This window comes from Diabrotica virgifera, chromosome 9 (genome assembly GCF_917563875.1).
Source record: "Diabrotica virgifera virgifera chromosome 9, PGI_DIABVI_V3a".
Taxonomy (NCBI): Eukaryota; Metazoa; Arthropoda; class Insecta; order Coleoptera; family Chrysomelidae; genus Diabrotica; species Diabrotica virgifera.
The window spans coordinates 115,632,007-115,653,224 of NC_065451.1; the positions used below are offsets into that span (position 1 = coordinate 115,632,007).

The following is a 21,218-nucleotide window of genomic DNA, read 5'->3' on the forward strand; positions in this document are numbered from 1 at the left end:
AGTATAGCAGTTGCATTCTCGTAAAATCTTCTCCAAAATTAAATTGAAGAAATCTGTTGATAACGGGCCACCTTGTCGCAGGCCTCTATTGGTGATAAAGCTATCCGAAACCCGTCCTTCTAACATAACTTTACGTTTAGTGTCACTTAGAAGTGGAAATTCAAACTATTCTAACCTTTCATAATACTCTTATTATCATATTATAACAAAAATAAACTATATTACAAGTAAAAATATTCATCTTAAATTAATCAGTTTTCATATTGTCAATTTATAAGATTGTTTCGGGCTCCCAATCGAACTTTTGTTGACTAAAACTAAACAGTATTTTCATGTCTTCTTCTGGAATATTGAAATCCAGTTCCATGTTGCTTATTATTCTTTCCTTCGTTTTTGATTTGGGTATTACGGCAACCTCTTGCTGTATAGACCATCGAAGAAGTATCTAAAATATCGTTAAATCAGAATTAATTTATTTCTTAAACAAGAAAGGAGTACAGCACAGAAGTGCATATATCAGAGAGAGTTTTTAGGGTTAACCAAAAAGGAGCCTACTCTGAACTAAAAGGGGTCAATGCAGGTGTACCACAAGATATTGTGATAGGACCGGTCCTATATCTATTATACACTAGTGATATGTCTGGAGTAGATTATAAGACAACAGCTACCTTTGCTGATGATACTGCCGTCTTGGTCGTAGGTGAAGACCATGAAGAAGCAGCAAGAAAACTACAAGTATCTGTTAACATGCTTACCAACTAGACTAAATACTGGGGAATTCAATTAAATGAAGTCAGTGAATATTAATTTTACAAACAAGAAAAAACAATACAGGGTGTTCATTAATAATTGTCCATATTGTAACTGGAGAAGCCTTAGCACAAAATACGAAGATTTAACCTAAAACACTTAAATAAAATGTGGTTTCTTACTGAGCTACAGGGTGTTTTATCTAAAAAATTTAAAAACTATTTTTGCTCAGCATTTGGAAACTATTCGACGTATCCCTTTCATACTTGGCAAAAAGTGCAACTACTATACACCCTACTAAATTATGATAAACAAACGTTTCTAGCTACTACCAGAGGCGTACGACAGGGGATAGTAAATGGTTGACCCTTCTCAAATTCTACGCCACTGGAGGAATTACTATTTTAGTGCCATTTTTAGATTCTCCAATACTTTCTACGTAAATAATATACTCTTCATTGGTAACGATAAAGTCATTAGTTTTCAAGATATTTGAAGTTAAATATGAAACGGCACAGTTATTTTAATTAATTTATGATATGATTCATATGATTAAAATTTAAAAATTATTTCCACCCAGTACTTTAAAACTATTTGGCGTATCCTAATCATACTTCGCAGAAAGTGTAGGTACTGTACACCCTACTAAACTAAGATAAATAAACGTTTCTAGCTACTACCAGAGGCGTACGACAGGGGATAGTGGCTGGTTGACCCTTCTCAAATTCTAACTGACGAAATTGCTATTTTAGTGTAATTTTTTTATTTTCCAATACTTTTTATGTAAATAATATACTCTTCATTCATAACGATAAAATGAATAGTTTTCGAGATATTTGAAATTAAAAATGAAGCGACACAATACATTAATCAAAATAACCGTGTCGTTTCATTTTGAACTTCAAAGATCTCGAAAATTAATGACTTTATCGTTACAAATGAAGAGTATAATATTTTCATAGGAAGTATTGGAGAATCCAAAAATTGAACTAAAATAGCAATTCCGCCTGTGGCGTAGAAGTTGGAAAGGGTCAGCCATTCACTTTTCCCCGTCGTACGCCTCTGGTAATAGCCAGAAACGTTTGTTTAACATAATTTAGTAGTTTGTACAGTAACTATACTTCCTGCTAAGTATGAAAAGGATACGTCGAATAGTTTTAAAATGCCGAGCATTTTTAACACCCTGTAATTCAGTAACAAACCACATTTTATTTAAGTGTTTTAGGTTAAATCTTCTTATTTTGTGCTAAGGTTTCTCCAGTTACTATATGGACAATTATTAATGAAACACCCTGTATATTCCTGTTAACGTAACTAATACTTAGATACCACATGCCGATACCGCAAAATATTTTGGTATTACATTAGATGCTAGACTACGCTGGAGGGCCCATGTTAAAAAGAAACGAGAACAGCTTAACACGAAGTATAAAAAAATGTATTGTCAATTGGGAAGACACTTCACTCTGTTAATCTACAACACAATACTTTTGTATAAACAGATTCTAAAACCTATATGGACATATGGCATGCAGCTATGGAGCTGCGCTAGTAACAGTAATTTAGACATCATCCAGCGATTCTAAAACAAAGAGTTAAGGAGCAATGTCAACGCTCCTTCGTACTATAGGAACAGTGACCTCCATAGGTACCTAGACATGGATACTGTTAACAAGACCATAGAAAAATTTGCCAAGAATCACGAACAACGACTTCTTCAACACGTCAGTGTTGAGGCCATCCAGCTCCTCGACAATACGGATTTAGCCGGAAGACTCAAGAGAAAGAAACCCTTCGAGTTAGTTAAGTGAAAAGTAGAGCACGGTACAAGTGATGGTACAGGTTAATATTTGTGCAATAAATTATCAGAGCCTAAAGGGTACTAGCGAGTTTGTCTTTAGTCTTAAGTTCTTAGTAGTAATTTAGGTTAGAAATAAGGAAGTTAGGACAAAAAATCCCGGACAAAAAATCCCCACAAATTATCCCCGGACAAAAATCCCCGGACAAATAATTCCCGGACAAATAATCCCCGGACAAAAAATCCCCATAAAAAATCCCGGACAAATAATCCCCACAAATTTTTTTGGACAAAATATCCCCACAAAAAATCCCGGACACAAAATCCATAAGAAATATTTTCTGCCGAATAGTTCTCTAAAAATTTTCCCGATATTTTACCAAATTTCGAATTCCAATTCCATGCTGAAAACTTCAAATAAATTTTACATGACAAAGGAGTGTGAGTTTTTTAAAAATCGTGGAAGATATGGGGAATGAGCTAAGACCCCATTCTCATAACAGGCGCTTAACGCGCGTTTTGATAACGCGCGATTACAACTAATACATTTTACTTGAGACCGTTCACATGCAAACGCGCGTTTTAATGACTTAAAACGCGCGTTAGCACGTGAACGGTCTTAATTAAAATGTATGTAGTTCTAATCGGGCGTTATCAAAATGCGCGTTATCAAGCGCCTGTCAAGAGAACGGTGCCTTAGCTCATTCCCCATATCTTCCACAATTTTTGAAAAAACTCACACTCTTTTGTCCTGTAAATTTTGAAGTTTTAAGCATGGAATTTAAATCCAAAATTTGTAGAATTTCGGGAAAACTTTTAGAGAACTATTCGACAGCAAATATTTCTTGGGAATTTTTTGTCCGGGATTTTTTGTGGCGATATTTTGTCCAAAAATATTTGTGGGGATTATTTGTCCGGGATTTTTTGTGGGGATTTTTGGTCCGGGGATTATTTGTCAGGGGATTTTTTGTCCGGGGATTTTTTGTACAGGGATAATTTGTGGGGATTTTTTGTCCGGGATTATTTGTCCGGGGGTTATTTGTCCGGACCCCAGAAATAAGTTGCTCATTGATCATATCGACGCTTGAAAGGTAAAACTGCTAATACGCCAATTACGAATTTTACAGGAGAGCCGTTTAAAGTTTGAAATTTTATAAAAAAAATCATAATTTTAGTTGTAAGCTTACTATCTTGACAAATCTTAGGAATATAAATGTTTTATAGTAAAATGCTTTCATGGTATAAATTTCTAAAAGAAATATTATCTAGTTTTAAAATTAAAGGCGCATTATACAAAGTGATTCTTGAATGCAATCAGGAGAAATGTATTATAAGCATAATGCGTTATATAATCAGGTAGCTGAAAACGGCTAATTTACCAAATATGAGTAATTTTATGAAAAGGTGAAATGTTTTATAATACATTTATCTGATGGGTGGAAGCTATTAGAAGTGTCTTTTGTGCAAATTACAAGAATATAAGTCATTCTCGGTTTAAATTCTAATATATCATTTTATTATATTTATTGCAAAATTATTAGATGTTCTAGACATTTTACATTAAAAAACAAAAAGAAATAGTTCAAGTTACTAGAAAATACTTTATTTTTACAAAAAAAAAAAAAACAAGTGAGGTTCATGACAAAAACAATAAAAAAACACATCAGCAATATTAAGGTTGAACTCAATCTTCTTCGTCAGTCTCTGGAAGGACATCCTTTACACTATTACCTCTAGGTAGATTTGAATATTCATTATGATATTGCAAGGGTATGACATTCGATTGGCACAATTTATCCAGATCGTTATATTTTGCTTTGGAAATTAACAAAGGATTTGGATATAAGTTGCAATTTGGTGGATTCTTTACTTTACCGCTGATTTGTATGATCTCTTCTTGAGCATCTGACGCCATCGAAAACTTTGCATACATCTTATTTGGTTCAGACTTCTTGAATGTAGCGACTCTAATTTTACTTATTTTCCCTGCAAGATTTCCTTTAAAATATTTGTCTGATATATCATCCCATGACGTAAAATCTTTATGGAGCATGGGATGAACTTCATAAGGTTCAGGAATGTGACGAGCTAACTCAAACACAGTTGGCCATTGTGAAGGTGCCCAAATAATATGCTTAGCTATGCTTTTTTCTATGACAGAATGCATGCTGTCAACTGGCATGTAAGTGTGACCTGGCAGAAGATAATTAATCTGAATCACATTTACATTTTTGCAGGACATCAAGTTGTAGTGGAGAGAGGCCAAAACAGTACGGTTCTTATTTTGACCTGGGCATGAATCACAATAAAGCAATAGCTTCGTGATTGTCCCACGATCATCAATTTTTTTCATGTAAGATACTAGACATGTAGCTATTTCATTAGCTCCTCTCTTTCCTAAGCTTTCATTCCAATAATAACAGTGGCCTTTCCGTGTTGTACTTTCATAGAAAGTAAAGTTATACACTGCCAATTTTCTGGAGTAATAAAGTAGCATACTTTCCCCGTACGGTGTATTTAAAACTTTCTGTAAGTCGAACGAGACGCACAAGACACTTCTATTTTTTTCGTGAATTTTTTGATGATATTCAAATCTTTTCTTGCTTTCAACCTTTTCTTTATCATGTTCATGCTTTTCTACAACAGTTTCCGGTCTAGGGTTATTTTCGAAACCAACACACTTGACACATTTGTCTTTCTTGGGAATATGAATTCCGATATTGAATTCTTCCGTAAATATTTTTCTAAATAACCTCTCTGACACAACATCTATACCTCTTTCTATTTCTCTTTTCTTATATAGATTATAAATATTTGTAATATTCTTAAATTCATTGGGCAAATAAAGTTTCGTGGAGTCTTTTCTTGCATAGTGTGACGGCACTGCTGGCAAACTTGTAATGAAGTCTCTTAGAGAATTCAAGACTTCATCCTTTGTTTTATTTGGAGGGATAGTTTTTCCTCGCATATCCTCTTTACCCAAACCATAACAAGCATTAGAGAGTGTGTAATAAACATATCTTTGTGAAACATTTAAAGTAGATAATAAAAACTTCAGACAAACTTGACGTTGTCCTTCACCTTCATTAATAAAATAGAGAAATGTATTGGATTTTCTGCTTTCATGTTTTACTCTCTTTCTCTTCACAGATTCTTTCTTTGACATCGAAACAAGCCAATCGCGACGTCGCTGTGGAGATAGTGACCAAAAGTAATTAAATATATTCAATCTTCTTTCCTCAGATATATCGTCGCAGCGATTAGTACATTTCTTTAGTTGACATGGATTTGGTCCTATTTCTTTTGCTGGAACTTCTATACCATTTTTCTTCTTATATTTCTTGCCACTTCGATATAATTGTTGCCTTTCACTCGCTTTATTAGGCCGTTTTTTCTTATATGCTGATTCTCCCACTGTTCCATTTTCAGCAACAACCGCTTTTCTTTTCTTCTCTTTCCTTTTCAGTATATTTTTGGATGCTGTTTCATCTGTACTATCTTCTTCCTCAGACGAACCTTCCCAAGAACTTGAATCGCAGTCGTACTCTAAAATCCTTTCTTCTTCATCTAAGAAGTCTGTATAGGCCGATTTCAAAACACTTTTACAGCTACGAAAGTTAGCTACCTTGCTAGGTCCAAATGTGGTATCATCAGCTGAAACGTCTCCGGCATTACCACTACACAAGTCTATACCCACGGTTTCTTCAAGAACTGTTGAATTTTGAACATCTTGCAACAAACTTGTATTTGTATTGAAGTACTTTTGCTGGTCAACTGGTGGGGGGTCAATATCCAAATATTGATTGTTATTTGAGTGAATCTGAATTTCTATTTCTTGAGAAATTATAGGTAAAAATTCATTAGTCAATAGTGAATTTTTAGGAGAAACTTCAGACTCAATGACAGGGGCAACTACGGCAGATTCACTGTTTTGAATTGGTTGTAAATCTGTATAAATTGGTGAAGCCGGATAATTTAGTTCAGAGGAACAACCAGGTACAGATTGGCTTTGTTCTAAATAATCAGAAGTGCGGTTGGAAGTACTAAAATTATGTTGTTCAATCCAGGATTGAACATTGAAAAGACCAGCTGCTGAATATAATTTCGTGATCTTCTGTGGATTTAGTTCATAATTAATTACTGCTTTGCTAGGGGATATTGGTACATTAGTTAGTTTTCGATAGTTAAAACCCCGACTGCAAGATTGCGACTCTGAAGGCCTTCCCGCATTTTGAGCAACTACATCAGTGGCCTGGATAGCCTTTGTGGATGAAGAACAGCTTGTTTGAAGATCTATAATGCTCTTTCTGTCTTGAAGTTTTTTCATAATGCGATCTGCTCGCGACATTTTTATCTGCAATAAAAATGCTTTGAAAATAAAAACAAGCTTCTCAAACAAGTTATTATATTTTTTTCAAAATGACACTAATAATAGAGAAAAATAGAGAATAGAGAATAGAGAATTTATAAACCTTTTAAATGAGCTATTACACGACCCCTACTCTCATTTAAAAAAATCATCAATTACGTCATCACGTCCAGATGGATGATGTCACTAATATGATATATACGCCAAAAAGTCATAATTTAAAAACAAAAATCGACCTGTCTCAAGATTTCTCTCCAAATTCGCCTCTTTTCGAGATAATGAATTTATTCCAACTCAAACGTCCTCACTGTATAAAAATATATTATAATATACATTCAAATATATAAATAACAAGCTGAAAATGTGAGCATTATCATAACGAAAACTTTGTTTATTTACGTAGTTAAATTCATAAGACGGAAAAACGCTATTATGGAAAGTTATTTAGAATTAAAAACTATGTTTTAATGTGCAATTATATCCTTCCAATTGCAATAATGTAAACGATAAAAAACTTTAATCTTGAGCGAAATTCATATTTTTTGACATACCTCGTATAAAATTGATAAAACTTGATATAATTGTATCTTAGGTTTTAGATCATGAAGAGCTTTTTTTGAAGAATAACTTTTTTTTATAAAATTAAAATAAGAAAGTTTTCCATTATAATAATAATATTTGTTCAACTTAAGTAGACACACGGTATACAGTGATGAGCGCGCTAATAACCCGCAAAATAACGCAAAAGGTGGAAAACATAATATTAAGTTGTGAGATAAAAAGAGATAAAACTATCAGAGGTGAGAAATTTAGCGATAGGCACCTATAAATTTGTATTGTGTTGATGGTTTCCCACCTTTAGACGTATCGGACGAGTTTGGTAATTACCACTGTGACAGTGACAGTTGTAGTTGACACACTCTTCTGATACGTTTAAAGGTGGGAGGCGATCAATTTAATGTAAATTTATAGGTTTTTATCGCTAAAGTTCCCACCTCTACTAGTTTCACCTCTTTTTATCTCACGTCTTAATATGTTTCCATCTTTTGCGTTATTTTGCCGGTTATTAGAGCGCTCATCACTGTATACTAGCATAAAAGATATCATTGGATAGACATCTCAAATAAAAAAATAGTAAGCTGCAATTTACCATTACCTACATCACATTAATAAATAAAATTTACTTATTTCACACTTCAACTTGACGTTTATGTATCAAACAAAACAAAGACTTGCATCTCGGGACAGAAATTAAGGAATAGGAAGTCACGCGATATAGTTTGAAATAGTATGAAATTTTCATTTGCATTATTACGTATATTAGGTTTAATGCGTTTCTAGCAGTGTCTCGATTGTAGGATTCTCTAGCTATCTAAAATTGCTAACAGACCCTAAATTGCTGTCCCGAGATGCAAGTTGACTCTGAGGTCGGTTATCTCGAAGATGGTTTTATATAATAGGACTTCATCAGTAGATCGGCTCTAAGTATCGCAGGAGCGGCAACGCACGAACGAACAAACTTTGGGAATTTAAAAACGAAAACAAAATTTTCGCTGAAAATTCAGAGGATTGGCTCTGACCAGAGTAATGACAAGAAACAAAGAGCATTTTTATATCTTTTTTCTATTCTCATACTATAATACCGGGTGTCCACTTATATTTTCCTCATTTTAAATGCCTATAACTTCTAAACGGCTCAAGATAGAAATATGTGGTTTTCGCTGAAATGTTTTAATTTAGTAAATGTTTTGTTTGAATGGATTGAATTTTTTATATCGTTTTTTTTTAAAGGCGGATTTAAAAAAAACGTTGACTTTTTTAATGAAACACCCAGTATATTTTTTTTTGAAATTGAAAAAACGGCCATTCACCTATCCAGCGATATTAAGTTTTTTAAAGTGGGTTGTCAAATGACTGAGTAATTAATTTTTAAAATGAGAGATGCAACATGAAAATCACATAACAGAATATCAAATTTGCTTAATTTATTATACAGTAATCAAATCTTATTTAGTTATGTGATTTTCACGTTGCATCTCTCATTTTAAAAATTAATTACTCCGTCATTTGACAACCGATTTAAAAAAAAAAATTATATCGATGGATAGGTGAATGACCGTTCTTTCAATTTACGAAAAAGTATACTGGGTAGTCCATTAAAAAAGTCTTTTTTTAAAGAAAAAACGTTTTCTTTTTCAAAAATCCGCCTTTCTTCGTAATTGAAAACGACATAAAAAAATTCAATCCATTCAAACAAAACTTTTACTAAAATAAAACATTTCAGGGAAAACCGCATATTTCCATCTTGAGCCGTTTAGAGATTATAGGCAGTTAAAATGGGGGAAAATATAAGTGGACACCTAGTATATCAATTATAATTTCACTACCTGTATCATAATGAACTTAATTATGATACAAATTTTCATTACGATACATATTTGTAGACAATAGAATTGCGATATGGCTTTCGCGATGAAGGTGGCGCTCGCGCAGTGACCAAAGGCGAGTCAAATACATACTTTGATGGCTTTGATAGTTCTCAATATGTAAAGAAACTGACAAATTACTTAATTTGTTTGCGTTACAAAATTAATAAATTTGAATATATTTTTTGTTGTGAATGATCATAGAACAGATCGTGTATACATCTTGCATTTAATTATCATTATAAAGCTCGTACTCTATACGAAACTCGCCGCTAGGCGGCTCGTTTCGTATCCCTCATACTCGCTTAATAATGACCATCATTAAATGCTCGTTGCATAATATACTTTTATGACACTCTAATTTTTGTGTTGTAAATATTTCAATATTTTAAACTTTGAGTTTATTATGAGAATATTATGTGTATGAAAATTAAATGTTTTATTGCCAAAACTGAAATTATCTTATGCACCAACTTTTATCAGGAAGAAATATTTCTAAGAGATTTATAATAAAACAGTTCTCAATTGCCGTTGCCATTTTGGCTCACACTGTACATGTACATATACCTACCATAAAATTAAGTTTCTGTAGGTGAAGTCAGAATTAAAAAACTGTTAAAAAAATTAAAGAATTGTCTACTTATCAGACATAACTAATTTATATTTTTATGAGTGTTTTTCGCAAAATATTAATAAACCATGTCTTTACTTCTCTGTGTTAATGTTTTGTTTGAAATTTTGCAAATATGTATTAGGTATAATAAGATTGATAATAAAAATCTAACTACAGATAACTAAAACGAAACACTTACCTTCATTAATGAAGAAATGCAATTATTAAGCTAATAAATAAACTCACTGAGAAACTTTGCAGAAACACTACTTGTTAGCCGAATAATGTATGACTGGACAAAAAAACCGTTAGAACGTTAACATTACGTATTTTGTATCATAAAAACAAAGGGTAATTGTTCAAAATGCCTTTTATATTTGGAAAGACTATCTTCGAAGTGGATAATGTAGCACGCTTGATATTATTTTAAACAGATAAAATGTATAATACGCCACCTGTACCCGTAACTGATGTAAACAAAACTGTTTTAAGCACCACTATGCAAAAAAATTCTGCCATGTGAAATAACTAACACGGCCTTTAGGCTCTAATACCTGAAAGTGAAATTGACTTATTTGCTAGAATCAAACGTGGTGGGTGTATTATACGACTGTTAACATATTTTTGTATTAAAATCTGGCGCATAAGACATAGCTGCTTTTAAAACCACCCCAAAAATAAAATGTTTAATACGCCAAAAAAGTAGTTCAAACAGCCTAAATCCCATTTATACATACGTAGAAAAATTCACTGAATCTTATGGTATATAAAGTCTATTTTACCAAAAATGGCGTATTATACATTTTACCTTTCAAGCGTCGATATATTATTTGATAAGATTGTAATGTCCTTAATGTACTGCACTAAAAAATTAAAATTCATTCAGTCGATTTTTTTTATTCTTGCAGGAATGAATGCTCAAATATAGGAAAAATATTAAGTGCAACACAGTATAACAAAAATTAGAAATGCAACAGTGTTTATGTCATAAATAACATTAAACACACTTGGAAGTTACTGAATAAGAAGGCACAAGACAATCGAAACTTATTCTTCTTTCAGAAGAAATAATAAAATTCATTTTCAAAGTATAATATACCTGTGCTGTAGTTTTTCCTAACTTTTCTGCTATCTTCTTAATTTGTGAATTGTTTAAAAGAGCACCTTGGCCTTCACCTCCAAGTGATTGGTAAGCTTGCAACTGAATTCTTTCTACTTTACAAAAATCGTACAGTTCTTTTTGATGACAATACGGATGCCACTCCACCTGAAAAAATTATATCTTTATTATACAGGGTGTTTGGTAACGAATGGGCCATAGCTTAACCGTAGATTCCTGAGCTTAAAATAGGTCGATTAAAGCTAACTTACTTTACACGAAAGTTGATAATAACGGAAATACAGGGTGTCAAAGTTAAACTTTTATTTTATTCATTCTTGAATATTTCCTGGCAGGCATGGGATAACAACAGGAAATTTGGTAAGCGGGGGTTTTTTGGGATGAAACATCTAAATTCGCCACCAAAAATGATGTATTACCCAGAGGGCGCTTCATACGTCTTTTAGCGCTCATTTGATGCATTAATTTTTTTTATTACCCATTCTACATACTTTTTGAAACCATTATCAAACCTTTATTCTCTTAATATTTTTACTTAAACAAGGTATGTAACATTTATTTCGCTAAACTCAACCGTTTTCGAGATAAACGCATTTTAAATCTGCGATGCAACACAATTTTTTGCCTAATGTGTGTAGTTACACCCAATCACTAATTTAACTAAAATAATAAAGTGGAAAAAAGTCGAGTCATTGAGCCCTTTTAGCCCATTCTATTGCAATCTGGCAAGTTTTCACAATTCAATCAAAAAGTTTCATCATTTTTAACTTAATTATGTAGCACGATTAATAAGTAATTTTTATTTAACCCATTCAGCAGTTTCGTATGACTTTGAACATACTTTTAAGGTGCTTCAAATTAAAAAAAAACTGATATTTCTAGGGTGTGTCTAACAAACTGAGCAGGGACTGTATATGCAAATATGTATTATTTAAATGAACTACAAACCGACACTGAACCTCTGTAACTCTGAAGCAATTGATTTCTGGGTCTTAGGGCAATGCTAACTGTTGATCAGCATGACCAAAGCTACCTGTCCAATATCAAACATTCATTATTCATATCCGATATTGAACAGTATATTTTTATCACCCCGTACATCACATGAGTCAATTTGTTATCATATTTAAACATGTGCGGATTATTTAATGTGTTTAACTGTAGCAATTTATAAACAATATTTTGGCAATGGACATTCAATTAGCTGACTAAGTATAAACCTTTGTTCTCTTGTGTGACCCAATTCATGTTGCCAACAAGAGATAATACATTTTAGAATCATTCTCAAGAATCACTTCAACCAGGTCAGAGGTGCCTTTAACTTCCCTCACTAGAATCAATATGTAGTATCAAATAGAGTACAAACTAAATCGCGTACAAGTCACAAGTCATTACTCAAAGTTCTCCCTTGGTAACTACCCTTAGTGTCGGTCGTGTAAATAAAATCTCGCATTACTATTTGGTGTTTTCATTATCTGACGAGCAGCCTCCACTGAGCCTAGAATTATACACTACCTCTCAGGAAAAGTTCAGCAAATTTAACCATATAATCGAAACCAAACCATATAACCGTAGAGTAATTAGGTTTTTAAAAAAAACTTACAAAATCGGTTTCATTTTACTGTTGCCTTAACAAACGACACTCTTACAACTACTGATATTACACGACGCTTCACTAAAATCCCACAATACTTGTTATTTTTTTTACGTCTTTAGTTTTAAATTTTTTTTTTAATTGCAAATCCTCCTCTTCCCGATCTTTTGTTATTTTGACTGTTTCTTCTCTGGCAATTGACACATCTCCGTCTTAATTCTTCCACTCCCATTATTAATAATGGGATCAATATTTCTCAATAAAAGAAAAACGCAAGAGAATGGACTGCCGCGCCATTAGTTTGATATCCCATGTGCTAAAGTTGCTGCTGATAGTCATCCATATTATAAACTGGACATAGCCATTAATGAAACGCAATTTGAGTTTCGCAAAGGCCTAGGAACGCGTGAAGCTTATTTTTTAACTTACTACGCGAATACAAAGGTACCTGGACGTCAATCAAGATATATATGCGTGTTTTATTGACTATAATAATGCGATTCGACAAAGTACGACATAAATAATGAATGCATCCTGAAATCAAAGAAGATACTCTACAATGACCTCAGGATTATATCGAATTTATACTATAAGCAACGTGCAAAAGTACGTGTTAACGAACAGCTGTCACAGAAAATTGTAATCAGATGTGCGGTGAGTCATACGTGTTGACGCCAATTCTTTTTAATGCCTACTCGGAAGAGGTCTTGAAAAAGTCCTTGAGAACAGCTGGAATAAAGGTGAATGGAGTTCCCATTAACGACATTAGAAATGCGGATGACACTGTCATCTTAGCCGAAAATATTGGGGAGCTTCAGAGGCTGGTGGCCAGAATAGCGGAGTTGGGACAAGAATATGGTCTAACAATGAACGCGGCTAGAGCCGCTTTTACTTTATGGAGTCGAGTCCTGGACTGTGAATAAAATCGATCTAAATCGCCTTGAGGCTTTCGAAGAATTTTATATACAGGGTGGTGAATTGGAAAACGGACCATAGGAAACTCAATGTAAAATTATAAACTGTTGAATTCCTGCTTCTCTAATTATTCTACATCAAAAGACATGAGAAACTATTTGTAGAGGATTGAAATCTTTATTGAACAACTTGTTAAAATTGTTCTACGAATTAGACACATTCCAAAATTTTGTAAAATATAATAAATTTTATTAAAGTATTTGCCAAATTTAGGCCACACACAGTGCAAAAATGTGTATAAGGTTGCCTTCGGTCACAATGAAATTATTATATTAACAAGATTTTGAATTGTCAGAATTTTTATTTAATCGTTTTTGTTGTTTAAAAAATAATAAAGTCGAAAAGATGTCCTCAGTTGAGAAGAAAGTACATAATAATAATAAAGATGTTTTATTCAGTCAATAGTTTGCGTACTGTCAGAAATAGTAACGTGTGGCCTTACTTTTACGCACTTACTTAGGTATGGCAAATGTATTCTATTTTTCAAAATTTTGGACTGTTTAAATCGTAGAAAAATTGTAACTTTAGGTTTTAATACAGATTTTAATCCTCTACAAATAGTTTTTCATGACTTTTGATGTAAAATAATTATATTAGGGAAGCAGGAATTCAACAATTTAGAATTTTACATTGAGTTCCCTATGGACCGTTTTCCAATTCACCACCCGGTATAAAATGCTTTAAAAGAATTTTAAAAGTTTCCTGGATGGAGAAGATTCGAAACTCCACAATAATAGAACGTCTCAGCAAGACTACTGAGATCATAAAAAGCATCAAGCAGAGAAAGCTGCGTATTTCGGACATGTAATGAGAGGTCCCAAATATAGATTGCTACAAAATATTATGCAAGGAAAAATAGGGACGAAGGGACGAAAATATTATGCCAGGACGAAGAACCTCATGGTTGAAGAACTTGCGAGATTGGTATGGTGTTGATACAAGCATGGTATTTAGGGTGACAGTGAATAAAATTAAGATAGCTATGATGGTAACCAACGTTCTGAAAGGACATGGTACATGAAGAAGAATGAACGTCAAGAAGAGAAAATTTATGTGAATATCGAAAACTCAAAGAAATGACAAGAATCTCTTCATAAACGGAACCAATGTCGAACGAGTAGACCAATATACATATCCTGGAACAATGATGAACTCCACACGTGATTATTTCCAGAAAATCAGAATAGAAAAAGCTAGAGCAAATTTTAACAAAATGAGAAAAGTGTTCTGCACAAGAGATTGTTGCACAAGTGTTCTGCACAAGTTGGAGTTAAGGGTTAGGTTGGCTAGGTGCTACGTTTTCTCGACTTTATTTCATGGAACGGAAGCTTGGTCCTTGAATGCGGCAGCAATGAAAAAAAAATAGAATCATTCGAGCTGTGGGTGTACAGAATTCTGAAAATATTTTGGACATAACACAAATAAAGAGGTTCTGAGAAAAATGAACAAAGAAAGGAAAATCTTAATTACCATCAAAGCAAGAAAATTAGAATATCTCGGCCATGTTGCACGTGGAAAGAGATACAACTTGCTCCAATTGATTATACAGGGAAAGATTCAAGGAAAAAGAAGCATAGGGAGACGCAGAATATCGTGGCTGCGCAACCTGAGAAAATGGTACAGATGTACATCTAATGAAGTTTTCAGAGCAGCCGTCTCTAAGTCTGAATAAATATGATGATTGTCAACCTCCGTAGCGGAAATGGCACTTAAAGAAGAAGATTAATATCTCCATAATATCCTTATTTTAAGGGGAACGGAACAAAATGCTAAATTTTGACGCATGTCAAAACTTTCAATGATTTATATGTATTCATTTTTGTCGAATCCTGAGAAAAACTAATAAGTATTTTTGAAAAATTTAAACGCAGAATGCAAGATTACGTTATTAGCGAGGGCCGAAAGTCCCTGATAACTTCTATAATGTTTATTTTAATAAGTTACAGGGGTGAAAATAAAAGAGAAAATTTAGAGTGATTTTTAATCGCAAATATTTCATTCAAAAGAAACTTTATATTTATTCTAAGGGACCTTCTGCCCTCGGTAATAAAGTAGTCTTTCATTCTGCGTTTAAATTTTTCAAAAATACTTATTAGTTTTCTCGGGATTCGAAAAAAATGAATACATTTAAAACACATTGAAAATTTTGACATGTTTTTATTATTATATAAGAATTCCCCTTATACTCCATTGAAATGTTACATTTTTTAGGCCATAGCTTGCATTTGTTAGAGAAGTCAATTTTATTTTTTTAATATGTAGAGGAGATCCGTAGAAGCTTAAGTTCAAGTTTTTGGGGTCGCCACCCTTGTCCCCGGCCGCCATCTTGGAAAAGGAGTGCAAAGGGGTTTCGCGCTATATCTCGTAAACTACCAACCCTACGGAAAATCTAATAAACATAAAATGTAGCAAATTAAATTTTCTACAATTTTGTTTCTATTACTTTTTATCGTCAAGTGACCAACAAAAAAGATATAAACAACAATAAGTAATTTTTTTTCTTTTCTTCAGAAGAAATTCTTCAGAAGAGCAAAAAAAGATTTTTAAATATTTAAAATAGAGATTAAATGAAGAGTAATCGTCCAGGAGCATCGGTTTGACGTTTGTTTTTTGGACAACAATGGCTTTTATTTTCATCGATATTGATTCGAATTCCATTGTCCATGTTAATTTAATCGCCCCATTTTCAACCCTATCTACAGTTGCGTTATTATGCATATGAAACAAGGTCTAACATAGCGCGTATTTTAGTAACGACGCAACTACCCTATTTACAGTTCGGCCGTTTTTGTATCATCTGTACATAGTATTTTAGAAGTTAATTACGCAATAAACAGGAATTGGCCAAATTTGCAGTTACGCCATTCTTCTTCCGTACCGGTCTGAATATCTGCCTGATATTACTTTTATTATTATAATTTATCCTAGGTGGCACAGCAGTCGGTTTCCCTCTACTTAACTTATTCTTACAGTTGTGCTACGTGTAGTCGTATTAAAAATTGTAAAAAGTATTTTGAGTTTTATAGATAATACTATTGAGAGTCTTGTGGGTAAAATTTATATTTTTGTGATTAGATAAGGATTTTCTGTTTTTTGTAAGCGCGTATCATGAGTAATGGTTATTTTATTTGTAAGAAACCTCTTGGGAAAATTATTTGTCAGTGGATAAGTCGAGCCATCTTTACTCAGTATTGTCGGCGAACGTTTTTCGTCTCTTTATATTATGGCGAAAATAAAGACGATTCCCTTGAAACCCTAAGATACAAATGATTCGGTAAAACCAAATGATTCGGTAAAACCAAATGATTCGGTAAAACAGTGACAAAAAATGCATTTTTTCTCACTTCTCTTCCAACACATCTCTTCTCACTTCCTCCAACACAAGATGCAGCCCGTTTCCACAGACTCCGAGTGTATCACCAGATTCAGTCATGGCTCGGTAAAAATTGTGATCCAGAAGATTGGGAAAGCATGGAAAATTTTGGATACCAATCCAAACTTCCAAGCCTCAAGTACCCCCGAGCCTATTACATTCATCTTTTGCAGACGCAATGGAAACTGGAAGTGCATGTGGTTGCCGAAAAGCAGACCTCAAATGTTCAGCAGTGTGCCTCCATTTTGGTGGTGAAAGTTGCAGCAACATCGTGGACATATCAACATAAATCCACGAGGAAAAATTTCCTGTAGTTGGCTGTATACCATTACAAAAACATAAAATCCTTTATAAAAGGTATATTTGTTAAAATCCCTATACAGGGCTACATCAAAGACAGAACTAGTTTTCGATCGGTTGGCCGATCATCACCGTGCAATGATGATGTGTGGATCGTATCCGTTGTTGAAAGCAATTTGACGTATTATATTTAATTCTTTACTGTAGTTGGATTGTGATAAGGGGATGGTTTCAAGACGGTGTATGTAACTATGAAAAGCAGCAAGTTTGTGTGACATTGGGTGGTTGGAAGATGCTGGGATAACATGGTCGGTCTGTGTTGGTTTCCTGTAGATACTGAATTCGAAGTGGTCACTTAATCTGGTAATAGTAAGGTCGAGAAAATTGATTGATTGAGAAGACTCTAATTCCATGGTAAATTTAATGTTGGGGTGGATTTGGTTGATTCTAGAAAGTAATGAGTCAGCTGTATTTGAGTTACCTGAGATGATCAGAAAACAATCATCGACATAGCGAAACCAATGGAGAATTTCAGGATTTTTCATGATATGTACGGATTCTAAATGATCCATAAAAATGTCAGCTAGGAGAGGAGATAGGCAACTACCCATGGCTAAGCCATCAGGTTGTCTGTAATATTTATTGTTGAATACAAAGAAGTCTTGAGCTAGACAAAATTGTAGTAATTGAATAATTGAATTGGTGGTAGACATGGTAATGGAATTTGCTCTTAGAAGAGAATGTACCAGATTAATAGTTTCTTGTTTTGGGACTGAAGTAAAAAGATTGCTAACATCAAAAGATAGCATGGTAATGTTTGGACGAAGCTGAATTTGTTGGAGATTGTTGACAAGGTGACTTGTGTTTTTGACTGAGAATCGAGGGGTGAAGTTCGTCATGTTGTTAATGAGATTAAGAATAAATTTTGAAAGAATGGAAACAGGAGTGTTTATGAAGCTAACAACTGGACGAATGGGAATTCCCTCTTTATGTATCTTAGGTAAACCGTACAGTCTGGGAGTTAAACGATTACTGGGAATTTTGTAGTAAGGTGCAAATTGTTCAGAAAAAAATTCTGTAAAAGGTTTAAGGTTATCTTTGAGTTTGTTAATGAATTTTTTGGAAGGATCTTCTGGAAGTGACAAGAAATTATTATTAGAAAGAAAGGTAGTGACTTTATCATTATAAATAGTTTGGTCTAGAATTACCAGACAATTGCCTTTGTCTGCCTTGCTAATTATTAGATTTGACTTTATTTTTAATAGATTTAAGGGTTTTAAGATGGTTTTGACGTTTATTGTCAGAAAATTGAGGAACACTGGAATTCAGAAGTGTGTTCTGAGAAAAGGCAGGTAGATTGATGGAAGAGGCATTGTTGGAAGTATTTGAAGATAAAGTAGTGATGGAATTATTAGAAAGTGTAGAAGATATGTGTTTATGTTTGAATTTATTTATAGTATTAAAACAAGAGTTTCTAATAGAAGTTTTTTGATTTAAAGGGACAGAAAGATTTTGGATAATAATATCTAGCTCAATTGAAAGACTCTGAAGGTCCTTTTCGGATACCTTTCTCGGAATGGAGTATTTTAGACCTAGATGTAATAAATCTAATTCATTTTTGTCAAAGATAACTGACGAAAGATTTTTAAGTCAGGGGTGAAAATTGAAGTTTGAAAATTTAGTGTTATTACTGTTTTGATTGGATAAAAGTAAATTTTTTTGAATTAAATTGTCTAGTTTGGATTTTACTGTATTGAATTTGATAAAGGATACTCTGTCTAACCTGTCCTGCACATCATTCAGAAAGTTACATAAACTATCAAAGCCTAAAGATAAAAGTAAAGAGTCATATGTTACCTTGAGCTTACAATTGATAAAGTTGAGCTTGCTATAATGGTTACAAATCTCCTTTTTTAATATTTTGCGTTGGAAGGTGTTCTTTAAGTTGACTGGAACATTTTTCGGAGTTTTGACAATGCAAAATTTAGGAAATACATTGTTGGTAATACACTGGGAGATGAACCATATATCCAGCTTGATAGTGCATCTTTTGGTGGCTAGACGCATGTATTGATTAGCCAAGTCAATTTACAAATCCACGAGGAAAAATTTCCTGTAGTTGGCTGTATACCATTACAAAAACATAAAATCCTTTATAAAAGGTATATTTGTTAAAATCCCTATACAGGGCTACATCAAAGACAGAACTAGTTTTCGATCGGTTGACCGATCATCATCAGTGCAATCCTAAAATGTGTACAACCAGATAAAATGATGCAAAGTATTTAAAATGTTGACTAAGGTTATAAAAAGTTATAGGTTATACTCACTTAGAATCTACATGCAAGCCACCAAAGTAAAAATAACAGGGTAAAAACCCTTTACAATTGATCCGTCATCGGAACATGACAAAGATGTGAATTATAACATGGATGATTAAGATATCCAATGTTTTTCGCCCGAGGTACCAATGAGCTCTATCTGACAAGTTCACATCATGACTGTACGGAAGCAAGTGATTTTGATAACGGAAATTCTGAATGGTGACATGACAGGAATGACAGTTCCACAGGAAGTTATAATTTCCCTGTTGTTTTGTGGTATTTATTGTAAAATTTGTTAAATTAATAACAATAAAAACAGTCGTTCCCACTGTGGTATATAGTCTGTAAAAATGGAAATAGACTTGATGTAAATGTTAAAATATTGTAATTGAGGAAGTAGGCAAACCACATTACACATAATACAGAAAACTTAATATAAACATTATCAAACCCTTTATATGTGATATCTAGGGCTTAGAAAAGCAGTTGTGTGTTTATTTAAAAGTCACATCAGAAGAGAGAATACCTCTACCTTCTCACAACATCTCAAAGAGAAAAATCATACTCTGAACATCCCAGATGATGTTTCTCTTCTACACAATATCCCTCAAAGAGACTTTCTGAAGTTGGACCTCTGACGAGGACCTGAAAATAGTCAGAGAAAAACAAAAAAGCCCAAATTGTGTCAACCGCCATGTTTCGTTTAACCGGGACTTCCATCCACTTCATCGACAACTTTTTTCTAACTTCTTTTTAATTACAATAGTACTTTTCACCTCTTTATTACTCTATCGCTTTCACATAGCCACATTTACAGTTGATTTGACACAATTCATAATGATTTTCTTTCCTTATTCATCTCTATCCATCAACCATTATCACTATCCAATTATACACACACAAACCAATAGCTGCTATCATCACCCACATACATACCGTTTCATCTCTAAATTTTCATCGATAATTTAATTATATCCACCCCATATAATCATACTGCAACTAAATTTAATAGTCTCACTACTCTTTCTGGGTCCCGTTCATGTTACATTTTAATTATATTCTCATAAATTTATAACACCACCCCTCTCCCCTATGTTAGCTATCTCATATATTGGTCTGTTTTGTCGAACCCTTAGAGTTCCAGGCGATATGCAGGGATCTTGAGAAATGGTGGCATGTATCTTAGCTTGTATTATATATCCCTCCCAGATCAGAAAACAGTTCTACACCTTTGTCACCCACACAGTGATTTTTATGGTACTTCCACATACTATAACAACTTCCAATTATTCTAATATAATTGATAACTTTTAAATAAACACACAACTGCTTTTCTAAGCCCTAGATATCACATATAAAGGGTTTGATAATGTTTATTAAGTTTTCTGTATTATGTGTAATGTGGTTTGCCTACTTCCTCCATTACAATATTTTAACATTTACATCAAGTCTATTTCCATTTTTACAGACTATATACCACAGTGGGAACGACTGTTTTTATTGTTATTAATTTAACAAATTTTACAATAAATACCACAAAACAACAGGGAAATTATAACTTCCTGTGGAACTGTCA

General features: G+C 33.3%; 1 protein-coding gene across 1 annotated transcript in view; it reads right to left on the reverse strand.

Annotated features, from left to right (window-relative positions):
- Positions 1-221: 221 nt before the first annotated feature.
- Positions 222-21,218, reverse strand: part of LOC126892426 (aldose reductase A-like) — a 70,401-nt gene continuing 49,404 nt past the window's right edge. The window contains exons 6-7 of the mRNA XM_050661953.1: positions 11,056-11,223; positions 222-445 (exon numbers count right to left, since the gene is read on the reverse strand). Of these exons, the coding sequence (XP_050517910.1) occupies positions 272-445; positions 11,056-11,223 (342 nt within the window). The 3' untranslated portion in view covers positions 222-271. The remainder of the gene's footprint in view (positions 446-11,055; positions 11,224-21,218) is intronic.